The following is a 21,130-nucleotide window of genomic DNA, read 5'->3' as shown; positions in this document are numbered from 1 at the left end:
CAGCCATTTATGTGGTCTTTGGCGCCTCGTAGTGGTCAAAAATGAAAGTATTCAACCTTCTCGACGGGAATTTATTTGTCAGTTTGTTTCTATACTCAGGCAGTTGAATATAATTTCAAATCATTCCTTTCAATCTTAAATGGTTTTGTTATTTTCGTATGGTTAAGTAATATATCTGCTTTAATTAGTAAGACTTGCATAACGTTATGTGGGTACTGAATTAATATTTTGTCCATAAAGATGCTTTAGTTTTGATTGACAAATTTGGGAAGGTGCATTAAGACTGTCCCTGGTGTATCTTTTAATAAATTCTCCAAATAAAATAAAGTCGTTTACTATATACAGAAACGATGTGCTATTTTATGAACTGGTTTTCCTATTAGTGTTTTTTTCCAGAAGGCGGGTATACGGCTAAAAGCGTCAGTGACGCTAATTGAGTCACGTGACACCGCTCCGTTGCACGTCGCTGTCTCTACTGAGAAAAAAATCGCGGGCTCCTTCGTAGCCAGTAACAAAACTAGAAAAGAAAATGAATAAAATGGAACAACCCAACGCAATCATTTGCTACTCCTGTGGGAAAGCCTACACTCTGCCAGGTATATTTCTCGACTTGTGAAAGTGTTGTCATAAAGTTACTGTATTACGACTGGCGGGGTTGGCGAACTACGAACACCTAGCAAGGCTAGCTAAAGCTAACGCTGCCATGCCGATACATGTTTAAAAAGAATGTATTTTATAAGTGTCATTGGTTAGCAGTTGTAGGACGTTTAATTTGTTGTGAAAGCGGGTCAGTTATTTTATGACCGGGCGACCACAGAAAGAGTTTGTTTCGACATTTTCCACAGGTCTGTTTAATATGAACGACACTAATGGATTTCGGTGTGACGTCCCTCGGAGGTAGTACCAGAGTCTCCAAAATGTTTGTGGAGAATGTGGGGGGAGGGCAGTATCAGAGTTGTTGTACTTGATGAGTCGAAATTTTATACCAGGTCTCTCCAACAGGAAATGGAGGAACACAAACCAGTAAGTCACAAGGTTTGTCAAAATATATATAGAATAGCTAAATAAGATAACATAACTATGATCAAGTTATAAGAGAGATACTTCTTGGCGGTTTCAACTTGTGCAAATATGGAATATAGAATGAAAATCCCGTGGTTTGAATTTCACATATTTGACAACGAATAAACTTTTTTATTTCAAAAATAATTTTGATAATATTGTTTTGCCATAGGCATCCCAACATAATGCAAACACCACCATTTCTGGTTTGCATTTTGACCAAACTAATTTTGGTTTTCCCACTCAGAAAATGAAGCTGAAGACAATCTGCCGCGCGTGCTTGTGTGTGGACACATCTTCTGCACATCCTGTTTGCAGTCCATGATACGTGACAATGTGATTAAGTGTCCCGAGTGTGAGGTGAAATGACATTGAAGCGGCCTTACCAATGTTTTACCGTATGTGTTGCCTGTACTTATGTTTAATGAAGACACTCTTGTGAAGGTGGAGTCAATCCTGCCTGAAGAGGGCGTTTTTGGGCTGCAGGAGGACACCCGCATCATTGGCCTCATCTACACCGCCAAAACGAACAAGATGAAAAGGTAGGGCTGCGCCATCGAGCAATCTCATCAGTTAACTTGAGTTTGTTGCTCATGTACGTATGTGCTATCAAGCCATGTCGCAAATAGTTTCACAATCACCTTGAGAAAAGTGTGTGAGAGTCCTCAAGGTCAACAACAGACATATGGATCAGCCAAGTGTTGGTGTTTGATGGATTGATTCATGTTAAATTGTTAAACTTTAATATAACTTGCTTCTGTGTCTCTCAGGTTGGAAAAATCACACAGTCACAAGAAACTCAAAGCGTTATCCTCTGATATTAATGGCAAACCCAAGGATGCCGAGCAGGTACAGTATATGTGCTTTAGACTTTACTGCTCTTTGGTTTGTTTATATGTTTATCTATGGCTTGTGCTACACTTCATACAGACAATATTACGTAAATCGAGGACCTCCAAAGATTTCCTTGTCTATTTTCAAAACTAATTTTCTCATTCCAAGTACAAGCGCATTCAAAGAGTATACTTGTCAATTACCTTTTTTTTAACGGGGGTGGTTGCGGGACTGGCTAATGTTGCTCCACTGTGAATTTAAAGTTTGCAGTCATATTAGTTGCTTTTCACAGAGGATAACAAATATACTGTTTTGTTGTATTGTACTCATACCTCTTCGGCTTCATTGTACACCAAAAAAGCGAGCTAGCCTTTAAAATTGGGTGCGTTTATTAAACATTGTCCTCAGCCAATAAACCTTGAGAAGAGAGAGAGGGCTCTGGACGAGGCGTTGGCCACCGCTGCGGAACATCTGGCTACTCTGGAGAACTTACACCAGGTGGGATACAGGCTTACTTCTCCGCAATAATAATAAATCAAAGAGTAAAATAGTAGAGTCTTGTGGAAGTGCTTGATGTGCGTTTTTTTTTTTTATCTGTACAGACTTTAACTACAGGCCTAGAAGAGCAAGTGAAAAAAGAGCGAGCCCGCCTGGAGTTGGAGATCAACCACGCCGTTGACAAGGCGATACACACCACCCAGAAGTGGTACGACCGCTAAGACATAAATGTGACTTCTCGCTGGAGGCACTGAGTGATATGGCCTTAAAATGAAACCTCCAATTTCTTTCACCAAAAAATCAAAAATACATTTTAATCAATGTACAGGTCTTGCTCACTGGAAGATGTCAATGATGTTGTTTTGTGTGTCCAAAAGGCGAGACATGCAGATCCGTAAACTAAGCGGACTGGATGCTCACTTCTCCAGCACCCACACCGAAGTTTGCAGAGTCAAGGCGAGGTTGGCCAATCTGGAGAGCGCTGTGCAGAAAGCCAAGAAGGTGCGAAGCGTGCCCTTCCGGGAGTTGTACAGCGACTGGCACCAGGTGTGTGATGGCAAATGTTTCCTGTGCTAGAGCATCTCAAATCTTTTGTGTCCATGGGAGAATTTTACCCAAGAAATAACTACTATCTGTAGCTAAATGTCATAGGACAGAGGTAACAAAATGGTCGCCTCCTGAGATGTATAAAAATAGTTCAAAGTTTGAAAAAGGAATGCAATAAACATTGCGCTGATATTAGGAGAAGAGTAAATGCTCAATTGTCCAATTTGTGTGAAAGATTTGGGAGACACTGCAAGACCCTGTGGACATCGAGTCCTTCAACATGAAGTGCATCACCATGGGCTGTGGACAAAGGTTTGTAACTATTGGACAGTTAGTCATCATCATCAACATAATAATAGCGAAAATTTACAAGCAATGGTCATTGTTCGCCTGAAAAATTTGTGAGGATCGATGACTTCGCAAATCGGCAAAGGTTCACCGTACGTCGCACAGTGCTAACAATGTATGTGTTTATGTTTGCCGCAGTGTTATGTTCAAGTCCCAGTTTCTGAACCAGAGTGTGGACTTAATTCTGAGGATAGACGTAGGCAAGCCAAACACGTGAGTCCTTTTAAAATGTCCTCATACAGTGGCAGGGAGCCTTTGTTCACTTAACTAGACACTCAGTTATATATCAATCAGTTTTAAATTAATTGAAATTCCGTTCTTCAGTTCCAGTTGTTTACAACAGATAATCATTTTATGAAGTCTAATAGATTCTATGCATGCTCCATTTCCACATTTGATGTACAACAGCGTGTACAGTTTACATGTTCAAAGGGAGTAGGAAGACGTACAATACTTATCTAGTCCCTAAGTGTTTCTGTCCTGTCTCTGCTGTCTTGTCCTTGCTCGTCTAGCCTGTCTGTGGTGCCGTCCCACATCCAGCAACACAGTAGCGACCTTGCCCAACTGCCTCCCAGACATGGTCCTGTCAAATCTTTAGCCAGCATCTGCAGCCACCTCAGCCACAACAAAACCAAGATTCCGCTGAAGAGGATGAGTCAGAGAAGGAGGAGCCCATCTTCTCGCTACCCCTCTCCAAGCCCGACGCGTAGTAGCAGCCGTTACCACTCTAAGACATCCTCTTCAGATAACGCCACTCCTGACAGAGTCATTGAGGAATTTATTGAGGCGCAGGAGAAATACGGTATGTCCATATTTCCTTTTGAAAAAAAAACAAAAAACTGTGATTAATGATATAAAAACACACCTATGGGGTATTTCTAAATCTCGAGTTTCACTTATTGTGGAGGTAATTTGGAACATAACTCAATTTATTGCATGACTAAAAAGCAAACCATTTAATTCATTTGTTAAAACCATATCTTAAGTATTTTTAACAATCATTTATTTCTTTGCAAAACAAAAAACATGAACGTTGATTTAAACATTGATCAACCCTCTATCCCAAACCATTCAAATATTAACAAAAATGCACACCAAGAATACCAAGGAAGTCCCATTTAAAATAGTAAATGTAAAATAGCTGAACCCCTAAAGGAGACCCACTCAATGTGGAAATAAAAAAAATATTTTTCATCAAGGTTCATAATCTGCTGTTTTGTCATTTGTCATTCAATTTGTAAACGTATAAAAGACGCCACAGTCTTGTGGAGATGCGTAAAGTTTTCTGAATCAAAATTTTCTGCAGTTGCCCCTCCCACTGGTCCCCAGTTGGCCAACGACAAGCGGCGGTCACGCAGTCGAGGAGGGTTGCGTTTGCCTACAACAAGGACAAATGGTATGAAACGCTTAGATTTACTCAGGTATTGTACCAATGTTCGTTAATGTGCATTGTGACTTTCACATAAAGAATGAAAGTAAAAAAATAGGAATTACATGCAGAACATTTGACTGTTTTACAATACTAGTTCCTTTAGTATTTGTTTAACTGAACAATGGAGAGATTTGCAGATTTCCTTTGGAGAGGGTAGTGTTTAAATTTCTTTGTCTTATGTTGTGATGTCCGGCTGAATAGTCTGTCCTAATTTATGATTATTTTTTATTATTCCAATTGTTGATTTCTTACCGCCATATTGTACTAAGCTGCCAGGACGGGCAGCTTGAAAATGAATCTTGTCTGCACTGTAAATGCGCTTCCTCCTGTCCTCAGTTACTCAGTGGGTGATGGTGACTCACGTGGTCAACCCCACTCACTTTTATGTGAGCTACATGGCCGAGAAGCGAGAGAATGACATTCTGTCTAAGGAGATCAACAGCTTCTGTAAACTGGACACTAGTTTCTTCTCCGCTGCCGAAAACGTGCAAACTGGTGTGTTCATTTTTACGAGTCAACGATGAATTGTTGTCGTTTTAGATTGTAGCAAAGCAACGTTTATCTGTGTCCTTTCAGGCTCCATGGTCTTGGCAAAAGGAAATCAGGGACTGTGGTGCCGCACCAATGTGCTGGAGGTTTTCCAAAATGGCTGCGACAGCAATCGCGAAGTCTGTCCGGTCGACCAACTTAGCCGCATCTGCATCTTCTTCATTGACTACGGCTTCACCAAGAGCTTGACCATAGAAAGGTAAAGTCATGTCGCCATACATTCAGTCGGTGGTGGATAAAGTAGTGATGATCCTCTTTCTTCCTTTTTTTACTTTATAAAGGGACCTGCCGTATTTGTTGTCAGAATTTTACTTGAAGTCATAATGTTACGTGAATAGAGTTGTCATTTTGCGTTAGTCATAGTGTCTGTCATGGTTTAATATTATGCAAGTACTGCAAAGTCAAAACATGTAAGAGAATAAACTGGGCAAAATCTGCTTTGAACACAACACTTCTGATTCTTTGTCAGGAAAATTGCCTCGTTTTCTTCAACGCTCCTTTGTATTTTGCAGGGATGTCTCGAGCACAGTCTCCTTGGTAGATGTGGTCAACAAGCACCTGAGGAAGATATACCCGCAGCTGGTTCGTTATGCGCCTCAAGCCATCCGATGTTCCCTTAAGGACCTGGTCCCCTACGACCTGGTGAGTCCCGTCCGTCCATCCCGCCGAACATCGCCCATTTCATGTCATCCTTGACGTCAACGTAAATCTACGTTTAGACCAAGGGCTGGAGCAAAGAGGCTCAGTTGGCATTCCGCCAAGTGGTGGGCTGTGCCTTTGTGGAAATGATTTCCCTTGGTCAAGACAGAGACGCCCTGCTGGTGGACCTCAGCAAAGCTCCTGTGGGACCATCCAACGATGTTCCCATCTCAATCCGGGATTATTTGGTGTTCATTGAAGTGGCCAGGTACTGCTGCCTCCAAACACTATCAGTAGAACTCAGCTACATTTACAACCTGCTCTCTAATATTTGTTCCATGAAATTGTATTAATTCCCAAGAGTCTATTCTTAAAAAAAAAAACAGAACTGCGCCTTCATATTTTTGATTAAAGTACAAAAAAGTGAAAATGGTGGTGTTAAGAGGTTGATTTAAGTCATCCTCTGCTGCTTTCACACATTCTAAATATTCTTTGTCAACATTGCATTATGTCATCGCCGCTGTCAGGTTTTATTATCCGGTGAAGCCGAGCAGGCGGCCGCTCAAGTTCTACCCGGCTGTCCTCCCCAAAATCCACAGTGAGCACAGCGCAGTGGTGACGCACGTCAACAGCCCCGATGACTTCTACATTCAGTTGGTACTGAACACGAAAATGAGATATGCCGTCATACTTGAACTGTGAATTTCTCATTTCTTGTGTGAGTTATAATTTTATCATTCAAATTTGCTTTTTTACCGATAGTATTTTGCCCCATTTTCCCCATTGTGGCACTGATAAATGTAACCTTTCCTTATCTTAAAATTTTGATTTTTTTTTTTTAAATAAAAATGTGATTAATTTAAAAATGAGAAGGTATTATTTCACTATAAAAGTATTTTACTCACCCATTTGAACGTTTTTAATCTCTTTTACAATTCGTCCATTTGTGAGAAAGTGTAAGGATCCAATTTGGCCCTTGAGCACAAACATTTGCCCACACACCCCCTGAGTGTGCATCTCCTGTACAACACTTGTAATAGTTGACAGTCTTTATGACTTGCTTGTATCTTAGCACTCGGATTCCCCGAGCTCGACTCTTCTTCATTCAGTCATGTGTGTTGCCAGCAGACTGACAACATGGAGTCTTTGTTGCTGAAAGACAAACTTCAGGAGTGCTACAACGCCAAGACTGGAGAAGAAGAACTGATTGTTTACTGTCCCATCATTGGACAGGCCTGCGTGGCCCGCTTTGAACAAAACATGTGGTACAGAGCCGAGGTCATAGGTGAGTACGTCAACGTTCGGATGCGGACGTACTCATTGAGTGAATAAAATTGGAATTTTATGGCCTCATAGCTTTACCTGAACATAGTCATCATTTTATATTTGTGACATAACGAGGAGTTGTAATTTTATGTTTAATTTGTCTTTTTGTTGTTTATTCCAAAAATAAAGTCTTGACAGCTTGATTATAAGGACGTCATTGTAAATGAATAAAGTCGGAATTTCATGCATTAGCAAAGTGTAAAGTCTTAATATTACAAAAGTGAAGTTGGAATATTTTTACATTAATCACTACAATTTTTCAAACCGATGAGAATGTAGTTTCTAATAGTTTTGTCATAATTCTGTTTGTGTGTATGTGTGTGCGCGCGTACGTGTGTGTGTGCGTGTGTCTGTCTGTATTTTAGGTCATCCGGGGGAAAGAAAGGTGGAGGTTCGCTACATTGACTTCGGACTCAAGAGAACAGTTTCAGTCAGCGACTTGAGGAAGATAAAGAATGAGTTCTTCTCCCTGCCAACATTGGTAACAGTGCTTACTTTAATTTCAACCTCATCTTTACTGCATACTCAAATAGTCTTTGTGTTCATATGTGTGCGCTTATGTGCCTGCATCATGTAGGCGATCCAGTGCTGCTTGTCAGACGTGGTTCCTTTGGCCGAAGAGACGTGGAGCATCGCTTGTGTAAAACGCTTTTCCAGCCTGGCTCATGACCAATTTGTCACCATCGTGGTTACAGGTGAAGTGAATTCAAACAAGTAGTGAAGTCGTAGTATTTGCAAAGCCCTGTCGTGGGTAGCGGAAAAATGTTAATGTTAATATACTAATATATGACTGTTAATGTTAGTATTTAATACCCCAAAAATGTTTATCATTGTCTAAATGATCATTTCTAACTCATCTCAAGTTACCTCTAAAAATAAATGTTTCCCTAATTTCCTTGTTCTCCAAACAGAAAAATCCCCCAAGACAAAACCTCTACTAGTCAAGCTACTTAAGAGCAGCCCAACTGACCCACCCATCGATATAGCCGAGGTGCTAATGAAAGAGCAGTTGGTGTGCTCCAAAAATGGGTATAATCTTTTTATTTTTGTTCCAGAATAGATTCTTAAATGGTGACTTTTCATTGACTTGTGTTACCCGGTTGCCAAAGGCTCAAGACCAACACGGCAGAAAACCCCGTCAATGACGGCACCATATGGGACCCACCGCTTGAACTGAGCGGTGCCGATCCGTCGAACCTTAATGCTGGCACAGTGGTGGAGTTCCAACCGCGGCTCAGCCTCTCGGGCTCCCTCAAGGATGCCAAAGTGCGAGTGAGCCACATCACCTCACCCAGCAGCTTCTACGTCCAGTTCGTCAAAAACGACTATCAACTTAAAAGGTAGGACGGCTGATGAGCCATTTGACACGTACGGCCCAACACCCCCATATGCGAGTTGATCTGTTGCTATCGATTGAATATTTTCCAGGTTAAATGAGCTTCTGAATGAGGAATGTGAGCTCCTGGAGCCCCAGGACACGGTGTGGAAGCCAGACATGTTCTGTGCGGCTCATGTCAACCAAGTTTGGGAAAGAGGACTGATCTGCTCTGAGGTCTCGTCCGGCGACATTGCAGAGGTGTTCCATCTTAGATCGAAACTTTGCGCTTGTACTTATTTCAGTGAACAGGTCAGTCACTTGTTCTGCTGTGTGTTGCCCGGCAATAGGTGATGCGCTGTGATCACGGCAACAAGGTGAAGCTGCACGTAAGCTGCCTGCGGCCCCTGTCGGCTTCATTGGAGGGTTCTTTTGCTGTGGAGTGCTCGTTGACGGATGTCAAGTAACACACACACACACACACACACACCCCTTTAGTGTCTCTCAAACTAATATACAATAATAGACAATTATTATGCTGTATCATTTGAAAGTGTAACCTTCATATGGGGATTGGCGTGCCAATAAAACAAACGCAGTAAACTATTTACTTTAGTCCAATTCGTTGTCACAATTCGATGTGCTTTTTTGTAACAGGCCAGCAGGGGGCCAACCCACCTGGACCGCCACAGCTTGCGACTTCTTGCGCCACTACCTGACAGAAGCCTCAGCTCTTATCACCATCCAGGTCTGAGGACCGGGTTTTCTCCTTAGACCTTCATGTTTTGCTCCTGTGACCTAGGTTCTAACGTATTCTGCCGTTGCTAGGAAATGACGGATGAGCGTCCAGTAGCTGCTACTTTGATGTGTATCAACAAGATGGGGGAGTGGGTCAGCATCTCCAACTACCTGGCCCACGAAGGTCTTGCCCTCAGGGAGAGGAAGCCAGTGTGCGTCTCCCTTTGAACACGTGCACATTTACTATAGTGAACTCAAAATGTGGATGTCAAGCAAATATAATTTCTTTTACCCGGCTTTCAGATTTGGGAGATACTTTAAATATTTGGCTTTCAAAGAGGTCTTTCAAGATTTTTACAACCGCAAGGGTGTCCAATAAGCTCTGTTGTTGTCTTGCAGTGAGCTGACTGCTTCTCCTGAAAAGCCAAATGAAAGTGATGTTCAATCTTCTGACAATAACAAACTAGCCCAGCCTCCTAAACAGGCAGCTGGTCCTTTGCTAGCGTACTCCTCAGCACCGTTTCCCCCCAGACCCTTTCCCCGCTCAAGCAAGCCTGCCGAGAAGGTACTCGAACCCAAACCGCTAACCTTAATTAACATGATGCCTGGAAGTGAATTCAGTTTTTTTTTGTGTGTGCAGGTGAAAACTGATATGTACAAAGCACCAGAGCTTCCACAACTGGGTCACAATCACTTGACCATTTCTGCCATCAAAGAGGATGGAGTCATCTACGCCAGAACTGACACTGCAGGTAATGCAAAGAGTTTAGCTGGTGAGCCCTTCAAGGAGCCTGGATTCACTGGAGCTTGGTTGTGTTGTCTTTAGGGTTTCATTTGGAGCAGCTGAGGGAGAAGATCCAGCAGAGCATGAAGACGCTTCCCAATCAAAAGCCGTACACTTGGAAGACGGTACAGGGATGCGCTGTCATTGGACCCGACATGCTGTGGTACCGGGGCCAGCTGTTGGAGGTCTTGGGAGGACACGTCAAGGTGGGTTTTTGTTGGCGCCCCCTTCTGAGCCATACTGTGGTGTTCCTGCCGCAATCTGCACTGGCCCTGTTTTGTCACGATATAGTACGATAAGTTACTATCACTATTTTATATTTATTGTCTTTATACTAGGCGGCACAGTGGGTGACTGATTAGCACGTCCACCTCAGGTTCAGAGGTACTGGGTTTGATTATTTAAGCCTTTATTAAAATAATATTTTATTTTTCCTAGTTACTATTTTTCTGCCCACACGCTCGAAATTTGTACTGGCCTGGTCAGGCAAGCATTAGTGAACTTCGTGCTCTTCGTCACAGTCATGTAGAGGCACCGGCCCACTGTTAATCTAGAACGCAGTTGACTATAAAAGAACCATCCTGGTGATTGCAGGTCCAGTACGTAGACTACGGCCAGGTGGAAAACATTCCCGTGGTCCACGTGTACCCCCGCCTACTGTGCGAGGACATCCCCCAACTCTGCATGGCCTGTCAGCTGCATGCCATCGAGCCTGTGAGACTGAACATTCGGCACGCAGCACCGATGCAATACTGCAGATGACAGAGTGGTGGCGTTCTTGTCCTCAGGTCGGCGACAGCTGGCATCAGGATGCCGTGGAGCTTCTCAACGAGATGCTCTTGCATCGCCGTGTGGATGTCCACGTCCTGGTACCCGCACACATGCTTGCTCATGCACCCGCAACGGCAAGTGCTGACTATGCGTGTGTGTTTGCGGACATTAGAAGCTGCCGAGTGACATCAGGCAACCACTCACGGTTGAAATCTTCTTGGATGGACTGAGCCTCAATACCATCTTGTGTCAGCACAAACACGCCCAGATGGACCGAACAGCTCTACTGGTGTGGCAAAATATTGCGTTTCCATGGAAACTGGCATTTTCATTCTCTTTTGTGGCCTAATATGTCTTCATTACATAATACGGTTTTCATGGCAGACATTTTCTTAGCTTAATGTTCTATAAGTCATGGTATTTATGGATTTATTTAATTTATTCTGCAGGCACCTTCTCTGCCTCCTGTCCCTATTTTGGATATTTGGGACATCGACACAGAGGTAATCAGACTAGTTCTGTGTTGATCAGTGATTTGCAAAGTGGTTTGAGTACCACTAGGGGTAATGATTTACTATATTTGCATTCAATCTTTTTTTTTTAAATATACATGTTTGTGTGTGTGTGTGTGTGATTTAATCTAATTTGTTAATGTATGATTTTAATCTGTTTTTTAACAACTACTACATTCCTGTTGTTCAGTGTTGGTCATTATCCAGGTTCTTATTTTTGGGTAGTACTTGGTATCGAAAGTTTGAGAGCCACTGGTGCAGATAATATAATTCTTTTACTTGCGTGTTGTCACCACTGTGCGTGTTCAGGGTCTGCTGGGCCCCCGGGAGGTGATTTTGGGGCCCTTCTTGGAGCCCAGCCTGCCCGGGGAAGGCCAGCACCTGAATGTCCGCGTGAGGCATCTGCAGACTCCCAATGAGGTAATGGTGGCAAAAAATATGACACTTCACAGGACATTAACTTGGTCAAATCATCTCTTCTCGCCGGGCGCAGTTGTTCCTGTGGTGGAATGACATGGCCCAAGAAACGGTGGATGGGCAAACTCTGGACCAGTGCATGTCACGAATCAACGCTGACCTTCCCAATCTTCTGCCACTCACCAACTTCCCTCATGGTAACGTAATCAAACAGGCTCTGTAACCCAAACCGTACTTGGAAACCTTCTGAAACCTGAGGTCACACATTCTGTTGCATGCATCATATCCTTATTAGGAATAAATAGCTACATGTTTTTTAATGGCAAAATAACAGTTATAAATGATGATTGTCAGGCGGCGCCTGTCTGGCGGAGTACATCGACGGCAATTTTTACCGAGCCAAGATAGTGAACATCATCAGCGCAGATCCCGTCCAGATCCTCATCCAACACGTGGACTTTGGCTCGAACGACACCGTGCCCACCAACAGGTTCGAACGCATTGCAACATTCTTCCCAACCGACGGTGGGCTCAGCGAAATTTTATATTCCCCTCCAGGTTGCGGCAGATGCCAGCCGAGCTGCTGCGATTCCCTGTGCAGGCGCTGAAGGTGCACGTGGCGGGCTTCAAGGCTCCCAGCACCAGCACGGAGGACCAGGTGCTGCCCTACAGCCCGCAGTGGAGCATCAAGGCCACGCTGGCCATGATCGACCTGCTACACGGAGACATAACCGCTGTGTTTCAGGTAGGACATTTTCAATTCTAAGAAGAAATTGCAATGCAATTTTACGAAAATAAATTAGTAGATTTGTTTGTGGAAAAGCACGCAATTTGACTAGGACCCGACCGGTTAATCAGACAGATGATAATCTGTCATCAATTGGACCCCAAATTTGTACGTGAAGAAATGTGTAATTTTACACACATTTATACACAAATTAATGTGAAATTGAACACAAATAAAATAGTACATTACACTTTAATTTGCACTTTTACGCAAATTTGTCTTTTTCGCATAACTGAAGTGCAGTTGGACACAAATATGTCAATTTTACATGAATACATTTTTATTTTTATGAGAATAAAGTTGTCCAAATTCCAAGTCAACCTTAATTTAACCCAGTATTGGTGACAAATGGCGCTGGCCCGCTCTAGTTGTCAGTGGCTCAATTTTAGAGGAATATGGTTTTAATTTGTCATTTTAGGGGAACAAAGTGACATGGAGTCATAATTCGAGGCTAAAACCAATCTTTAGAGTGTTGAAAAAATGAGTGTTATAATTGTGTAGTGCTCGACAAGAAACTGCTAAGTGATTCCTTGTCCATCCATCCAGAGTGGGGACGTGTCGGCTGAGCCGTCCGTGTTGCTGTACAACCAAGAAGGACAATTTATCTTCTTGCCTCTGCTGGCTAGCGGCTTGGCGGAACTTGACTGAAGGTCCACCACACACGGTTTGTTTTGTTGCTGCGTTCATGACTAAAGTTGCTTGACTGTTTTTTTTTTTTTATATTCTTAAGAGTCCATTTAAGTTGCCACTTTGTTTAAATGACAGACTAAGTCATTCAAGTGTGTTGTTCTTGAGCTTTTGTTTTTTATAGAAAAAAAAAAGCAAGTGGTTCATTCATCAAAATTGTTTAAAAAAAACAATAAAATCAACAAAAATACAAACGTACAAAAAAATGAACAGCTTCAACTTTTTGACCTGTGCAGAGTCAGATAAGAGAAGTCGTCAACGTAGTGCTTCAACACACATTTCAAAGTAAAAATTAAATAGTGGAAGAAGAGTGGGGAGTTGTAAAACAAGTGGTCACTTTTTACCACAAAGTTAGCACCTTTTATAAAAATATTTACATTTATTTTTTTTAATGTGTTCCATTGTGGCTGTAGCGCTCCAAAGAGGGAAAAAAATAAATAGAAAAGACTTCTTGTGTTTGGTTGCAGTCTACAACAGTACGTGAGTCATGTCTACTGACACTCGTCCGTAAGCACGTTTCCGTGCTTGTCTTTGACACGTAGCCTTCCTCCGGGGTATCGCGTCTCCTGCCGTCCGTCGGCGTAGACGGTCTTGACCGTGCCGTCGGGGTACTCTCGCCTCTTGTAGTCAGCCGTGTGCACCTCCTTCTGTCCCGTGTTGAAATGGATCTCCTTGGTGCCGTCTCTGTTGGCCACCAAGGCATCATTATTGGCTTAAGTGCACAATTTGCAGATTTTCAATATGTTTGGAATTTTACATGAATGGGAAAAAAATTATAATTTTGCAGTTCAGGGTCATCATCAATCATTATTTTATACAAAATTATAATTTACCAAAGCCATTATTTCATGTGAATTAAAAGGTAATTTTTATGGAAAGAAATTTTATATCTTGCATTATGTAATTTTAGATCACTGAAATTGTAGTTTGTGAGAATTGTCGGGATTTCCATGTCCAGTTGCTATGGGAGTAAATTTATTATTTTGATATCCTCAAAGTCATACTTTGGGGTAAAATGTTGTCATTTTTATTCATTTAAAATGACAGTTTTCCATTAAATAAGTCATTTATTAGCGCAAATGTGTGCATGCGTACGGTTTGAGTTGTATGACTGTTCCGTCTGTCATGACGCTCTCCTCGCTTCCGTCTGGGAAAAGAGTCTTCACCGTCTGGTCCGGAAACGTGATTTCCTTACGGCCGTCTGGGAAGTGTTTCTCTACAAAGACAAAATGGATGCCACCTTGATAATAGATCTAGAACAAAATACCCATCTCAGGTATATATAATTGGTGGAAATCATATCATGCCTAACTGAGGAATACGATACTGCAATACTTCTGATGTTCTGACCTGTCTGGTTGTTGGGGAAGTGCAGGACATCCACTCCGTCCGGGTATGTGATGTGTGTGGTCCTGGTGTCAGCGTAGTAGTACAACTAAGGACCAGAGGACAATGATTCAGGGGCTAAAAATAGACGTGAGGTGTCCAATGGGTTGCACTCACCACCCTGTGGTCGGCCGTGATCTCTTTGGTGTCACCATTGAAGAAAGTTACTTTGATTGTCACGCCGTCACATGACACCTCCTTTGTGGTGCCGTTGGGGTACATGATGATGCGATCGCCATCCGCCAGGATTTTCTCCACCTGGAACGCACACAGTCATATTGTAGTCAACTGATTTTTCTCTCTGTTTGAAAGACAAACAAAGACTATAGGAGAAATGTCTAGATCATATTTGGTGTGAATCCAGAGTGTCTGGTTTTTTCTTACCTTGCCATCAGGGTGTGTGATGACTTCCTGAACAGACTCAGCCTCACTGGTTTCTACTTCGTTTGCCTCACTTTCAATCTGTATCTATTAGTGTAGTAGTGTTATTATCTTTAACTCAAAGAAAACTGAGAAGACGGTCTGCATGCCGTCTCTTACCGGCGAGCAGCTCTCAGAGTGTTGTTCATTTGGAGATTTCTCTTGGGCAGCTATTGGCTTTTCATCTGACATTTCTCTTGGTGAAGAGGAGGACTCTGTTGGCTTTTTCAGGCTGCTCTTCATCCCTATACAAGTCAAAATACTGGTTTGTTTTTTAAGCCACACACACGTCTGGGCCATTTTTCCTGATGGATTGCCATTACACTTTTCAGTACACTTTGAATCTCACACAATCAAAGACTGCACATTTGATTCCTTTCAAGAAATCTTCACCTTTACTGGCATGTGCAGTGGAGTTGCCACTAGGAGGCTCTGCAGTGCTACCATGTGGAGGGCTCACGCTGCTAGAGTCAAGAGGATTCTGAAGAAGGAAAAAGGACATTGTGATTTAGGGGCTTAAAATTAATTTTTAGTAATTATCATTACTCACAGCAAACGTGACTCCTTTGATTACAGAAGGCACACGTTTGACGTCTTTTGCTGTGACTACGGAGTTCTTCAAGGCACTCAGACGAAGTTTTTCCAGCATTCTCACCTCAAGTGACACGATGGAGAAACGCTTTGAAAAGACAGGGGGGAAAAAAACAGCCATGTATATGCTTTGGTCTGGCATTTACCTCGTCTCTCAGCTCGTTGTTTTCCTGGCCGAGCGAGTCGATCTGCTGGCGAAGGCGACTATGAGTGGCCGACCAGCGACTCTCCTTCTTCCTCAGATCCTCCTGTAGGGAGCTCAGCTGCTGCTTCAGAGCCTCAAGGCAGGAAATGACATCACGTTGAATTCAGCTTAATTTGGATCTTATTTGGAGTTGAAGAGTGGTTCACTTGCGTCTACCTGTATCTCCTCGCGTTCCTTTTTGTCAGGCACGGCTCGGGCGGCCAAGGCGTGTTTCTCAAAAAGTTTGCGTTCGCGCTGCAGCTTCCCCGTTTCTTCCCTCTTGTACTCCTCAAATTGAGCCAGCTGCTCGGCTTGCTGCTGCTCCCACGCCAGACGCTCCTTCCTAGAGAAGCCAGCGTGTTAATAGAGCCACAAGGACAGGCGGGAGTGGTAAGGTCTTAGGATTCGACAACCTGAGGTTGTCCTGGAACTTTTCGTTCTCCTGTCGGAGCTTGGTCAGGGCAGCGTTCTCCTTCTTGAAACGCTCAATCTCGAGCTCCAGCTCCACCAATCGCTCCCTCAACTGGGTGGACTGAATTTGCTGCTCTGTTAGACCAAGAAAACAACTTTTGTGCTTGTTCTTAATGGAATTAGGGTGATCTGAAGCCCATCCCACCAGACTTTTTAGAGAGAAGTGGGACACAAACTGGACTGGTCTACAACCAATCACAGGGCACAAAAAAAAAAAAAAAAATCAGTCCTGTCTGATTTTAAAAGTACTATCTGTCGATTAAATTAGTCAGCAGAGTAAGCAGTTGGGCCCTAATTAAGATCCAATAAAAATGGCAAATCAGAAACTGATCAATGAAGTTTAGATGTTATGTTTACATTGCTGGCAAATGTGCAATCTGGATTAGATGATTACATTTGGTTTGACGACTCACCTGCTTTGTTGTCTGCCTTGTCAGTTGCGGTGATGTCAGGTGGCGGAAGAAGTGCATTCTGGGTCTTTGGCTCAAGTGCAGGGAACAGTTTCATCATGAGTTTGGAGGAGGGAGGAGGAGCAAGGGGCTGGGTAGGAGCAGGATCTGACTCTTGATGTGCGGTTTCTGCGGGAACGGGGTCAATGCTGACCGCTGTGTCGTCGAGCTCGTTCCACGCGTTGTCGTCATCAAACACAACTTGGCCTGCTGTCGCATCTTTGTCGTCCTCCAGTGTGGAGGAGTCATCATCGTCGCCAATACTGCTGACCACGTCTTCGCTCTCGCAGTCGTCATCCTGGTAGGAGTGCTTGTCATACGGCAGCTCCGACAGGACGGGGAAGCAATGGCTGCTGGGAAAGATGGGTGGCGTTATTGCCCGTACAGGCTCTTTAACATCAGTGCTGGCCTCTGATGAAGAGTCCTTATCCTTATCCTCCTCCTCCTCCTCCTCCTCCTCCTCGTCATGGCTTTTCACAGCGCCACCATTAATTTCAGGGCTACGCTCTCTGGCCGGTGGCAACTTGATGGGTGTGGATGAAAGTCGTCTCTGGTGGAGCCCAGCCACACCCAGCAGTTTCTGCTTTTCACGATCCATCTGCAGAATCTACAGGTCCACCCCCAGCCCAAAAAAAACATATTTGGTTGGCTCCCTACATGGCAAGGACCACATTCAAAATGAAGCCTAAATGAGTGCCATAAATGTTAAGGAACTATATTTTGTTGCTTAAGTCAAAATGAGGCACAAGAGTACCTCTGTACTCAAGGAACCATTTTCAGACTAAACACCTGAGTCGCTCCTTACATGGCAACAAACCATATTTTATTATTTAATTTTAAAGGGCAGGCAAAGTACCACTTCACATGGTTAGGAACCATGATTGGTCACTTTGGACCTTATTTGGGGACTTTGGTCAAAATGGCCCGAGTTACTCCTTTTATGAAAAAGAACCACATTTGGTCACTTAAACTCCAAGTCAAATTGGAAGCAAGATTGTCAAGCGTCTGGGATCATCCTCACCTTGGTGACGAAGGAAGAGTTCGATGACAAGGAGAGCTCGTCTGCCGCTTGCTCCAGTAGCTCAAACTCTCCCAGCTCCATGCTCTCAAGATGGCGCTCACACTCCCAACGGCGCAGCTTTTCCACCAAGGACGTATCGGGTGTTCCTTGTGGCAAGTTGGGCGGATCTGCCTTCACAACCGCCTGCTCTCTCATGGGGTGCCTCTCTTCCAACTGTTTGTTTGTCCTCACCTCCCCGCCTGTATTTTGTCTCTGATGGCATCCCAAAACTCGTGTTGCTTTAATCTCAACCCTTCTGGCCCTTTTGTCTCTCGGACGGTTCTCCTTTTTCATAATCGCGGTTTTGCGCTGGACGGGAAGTTTCTGAGCCGCCCCTTTCTCCGAGTTGCTGCGGGGGACCACTCTGGCCTGGCTCGACGGTTTGGGATATTTGTTTAAATCCTCTTTCGGAAGAGAAGAATTGTTGGTAAACCGCAACAAGCCCTCGCCTCGCTTCAGAAAAGCCCGTTTTGGGGGCACCACCATCTGGCCTCCATCTGCAATCTTTCAACAGAATGAGACGGTTACATTTTTATCACAATTGTTACCATCACAACTGTCCTATTTGTGATATCTGAGGCAAACACTTGTGCAAACAGAGATGCAGGGTTACTGACCGATTTCATCCTCTGCTCTTCCAACCTCAGCTGCTCCTCCAACAATTCCTCAAATCTCTGCTTGCCCGCCTGGATTGGTCTGGACAGACACAAAAACACGGACACACAAATGCACACAGGGGCGTGAGCAAAAATAAACGGACACACACGTACGCAAATGACAAGCAGACATGGACAGAGAAACACAGCTTGTCATTTGCTAATTTACCGTAAATACTTGCTTTTTCCAGACTTTACAGCTACGGTCAACGACAAATTCACGAGGAATAGTTATATATTCGAATGTGACCATAACATCAACAGGTGTTATGTTATTGGAAAGAACGAGGAAAACGACTGTCTTACCTGTCTCGTGGCATTCGATCATCTTTTCTTTTGTTGTGGTGAGTGTTGTCATTTGCGCTTGGCTTGGGAAATCCATCGCGTTTTGGGCCTGCGGGACACATAAAACTATATTAAGAGTTCATTGCTTTGGCCTGAGCACAAAAATGGACAAATCTGAAATGCTGAATCGCTATAGATGGCGGTTCACGGCTGTGTAAAAATAACAAGGAAGTGCTTCAAAAGTCTGTAATATAGCAGGCACGCAAACAATAAACCGCAGAGGATCACTGTACAGAAACCGCTCACCTTCTTCCTCATCATGCCTTTCGAAGCCGTTTTGACCATTTTTGAGCTGCGGGAGGGCTTCCTCCTCTTGGCGGCGGCCCTTTTGGAGTTCCCGGGGATGACTGAAGTGGTCGTGCCCGGGATTGGAAGCTCCAAGAGCCCTCTGCTGCTGCTCTTCCTGGAGGTGAAGGAGCTGGTCAAGCTGGTCAACTTTGAGCTGCTCCTGCAAATGTTGCTGCCACCTTTTCAGCTGTGGGAGTAAATGCAGAATATCTCGAACATTAAAAAAACAACAACAACAAAAATATTATTTAGGCTTTGGACAATTTAATGGATTTCAAACTGGTAAATCTGAGTTTTTGATGGCTCAAATTGAGGAACATGTGTTGGCATTCTGACCATTCGAATGTGTAGCCATGCTGCACCCTCAAAGAAACACGTAGACTCTTAGACTTTAAAAATGCATTTAGTGTATATTTAAAAGCAGTCGAATACATTTCATTCCAACCATTTCACAGCCAGAGGCACAACATTTAAATCTTTTTCATTTCATAGGATGCTCTTATACCTCTTGGTCTGGCCCATTGAGGGCAACTTGGCGGCAGATATCCAATATGGTAGTTTTTAGAAGTGAAAAATTACTGTTGCTGAAATGTGCATACAATATTATGACTACCTGATCCAGCTTCATCATAACGGAAACCTCCTGCGAGCCGTTGGCCGTCTCCTCACTGTCTCCTCCAGGTGCCCCGGCGAGGCTCTCCACACCCAGGCAGCTGCTGTCCACTGAGGCGGCAATAGGGACGAAGTCATCCGGCTCAGGGGGCGCACAGTCGTATCGCAGCGAGCCTGGATCCAGAATCACACCGGCCCTAGTGCTGCTCGGCATCCAGCGGGCCAAAAAGTCTGACGATGAGTGTGGAAGCCCGGTGATGGTAGAGGACATGATGCCACCACCTTGTTCTTGGCGGTCCTTAATCCGGGATTTGAGCAACAGTTGTTGGTGAACGGTTAAGTCTAGGGCTAATCACACTTGGTTTTCACATGATGTCCATGACAAGAGGAATGTATTATTGGTGACGCTTACTGGACTATATAAAATTAGCATACATTGCTGACTATATTAATAGCAATGACAAGCCATGCATTTGGTATCTGAGCCTTCAGTTGGAATTTATGTATCTTTGCTGGTTGAAGGTGGAAAATTTGACTATGGCCAATCAGCGAAAGCAAAAATTCTGACATGAACAAGACATTAGACTTATTAAAGAAACTATACAGCACTACTGATTCTGAAGGCCCTGGGCAGATTATATTGACATGGAGACTGAAATCTGATTGGACAATAAAACATGTTTTGCAAGCAATGCAACCAAGAGAAAAGCAAATAGACTCTTGGGAAGAAAATAAAAACAATTACATGGATTAAGTATTAGAACCAACGTAGCTTCAGGTTCTCTTAGTGGTTTCCTCTGTTGACACTCGTAGTTCACTGTCACGGGGGAAACGCTTACCTCCTACACAGACTAAAGCGTGTATCCTTATCGCCATTTTGTATAAATAAAAAGGAAAGGGGGTGCCAAGTTAAAGGACCAGCAAGGCTTCACACTTAAAAACTACTTCTTTAAAAAAATAATAAAAAGCATTCGACAACTTAAAAGTTGATACAAATACAAAAACATAGGCGAGTATTACCTTCAACGCGAACGAGAAGAGCGAGGCGCTGGCGTGCAATACTTTAAAACTCCACCACCACCAAAAAGGGAAAACTTTACAAACTTGCCGCCATGTCAAAACAAAGCCCGCGATAGTGAAGTAGATAGCAAACGCAAAAAGCGGCGGATCTCGTCGATGCGATTGTAAAGTCGTCAGCACCACTGGCTGGTTGGAGGGTGAAGTGCAAGATTGTGGAATAATAATTGAATTATGAGCTGGTATATTTTGACGGTTGGAGTGTCTACTAGTTAATATGTATCACTTCAGTAAAATAATCAGATAAAAGAGGACAGTCTTCAAATTTAGTCTTTGCTTCTGAAAGAAACAAAAATAGAAGCCGACTTTAATGACGGTGGCTCTTGGTAAACTATATCCGGTCCCT

At 43.5% G+C, this 21,130-nt stretch overlaps 2 protein-coding genes across 4 annotated transcripts; one reads left to right on the top strand and one right to left on the bottom strand.

Moving 5' to 3' along the window:
* Positions 1-433: 433 nt before the first annotated feature.
* On the top strand, positions 434-20,087 carry rnf17 (ring finger protein 17). 3 transcript variants are annotated; one of them, XM_088315543.1, is made up of 38 exons: positions 434-596; positions 1,310-1,422; positions 1,507-1,604; positions 1,833-1,911; positions 2,305-2,394; positions 2,499-2,602; positions 2,772-2,940; positions 3,176-3,252; positions 3,427-3,501; positions 3,801-4,090; positions 4,595-4,684; positions 5,057-5,215; positions 5,297-5,468; positions 5,782-5,911; positions 5,989-6,176; positions 6,436-6,565; positions 7,034-7,193; positions 7,600-7,715; positions 7,812-7,929; positions 8,146-8,263; positions 8,344-8,574; positions 8,663-8,810; positions 8,900-9,012; positions 9,207-9,297; positions 9,378-9,499; positions 9,687-9,852; positions 9,928-10,039; positions 10,114-10,277; positions 10,666-10,785; positions 10,860-10,940; positions 11,015-11,131; positions 11,292-11,345; positions 11,664-11,774; positions 11,848-11,968; positions 12,126-12,261; positions 12,330-12,516; positions 13,105-13,222; positions 19,777-20,087. In XM_088315543.1, the coding sequence occupies exons 1-37, from the start codon at positions 530-532 to the stop codon at positions 13,204-13,206; spliced, it is 4,719 nt and encodes a 1,572-aa protein (XP_088171669.1). In that variant the 5' UTR covers positions 434-529; the 3' UTR covers positions 13,207-13,222; positions 19,777-20,087. The 3 variants fall into 3 exon arrangements, with proteins under 3 accessions (XP_088171669.1, XP_088171667.1, XP_088171670.1); XM_088315541.1 differs by lacking the exon at positions 19,777-20,087 and having other exon boundaries at positions 13,105-13,448; XM_088315544.1 differs by lacking the exon at positions 19,777-20,087 and having other exon boundaries at positions 7,037-7,193; positions 13,105-13,447.
* Positions 13,341-21,003, bottom strand: cpap (centrosome assembly and centriole elongation protein). The gene is made up of 18 exons (XM_088315545.1): positions 20,728-21,003; positions 19,709-20,005; positions 19,054-19,282; positions 18,769-18,856; positions 18,424-18,502; positions 17,768-18,310; positions 16,711-17,353; positions 16,240-16,372; positions 16,004-16,169; positions 15,789-15,920; positions 15,602-15,706; positions 15,445-15,532; positions 15,172-15,296; positions 15,016-15,099; positions 14,749-14,889; positions 14,596-14,680; positions 14,341-14,461; positions 13,341-13,929 (listed from the first exon to the last, which is right to left on the bottom strand). The coding sequence occupies exons 2-18, from the start codon at positions 19,976-19,978 to the stop codon at positions 13,737-13,739; spliced, it is 3,225 nt and encodes a 1,074-aa protein (XP_088171671.1). The 5' UTR covers positions 19,979-20,005; positions 20,728-21,003; the 3' UTR covers positions 13,341-13,736.
* Positions 21,004-21,130: the final 127 nt, after the last annotated feature.

Source organism: Idiotropiscis lumnitzeri, chromosome 14, assembly GCF_059441095.1.
Source record: "Idiotropiscis lumnitzeri isolate Australia: NSW breed Sydney's pygmy pipehorse chromosome 14, RoL_Ilum_1.0, whole genome shotgun sequence".
Classification (NCBI taxonomy): domain Eukaryota; kingdom Metazoa; phylum Chordata; class Actinopteri; order Syngnathiformes; family Syngnathidae; genus Idiotropiscis; species Idiotropiscis lumnitzeri.
The sequence above is the reverse complement of the archived record's forward strand: the minus strand, read 5'-3'. Positions and strand labels throughout refer to the sequence as shown.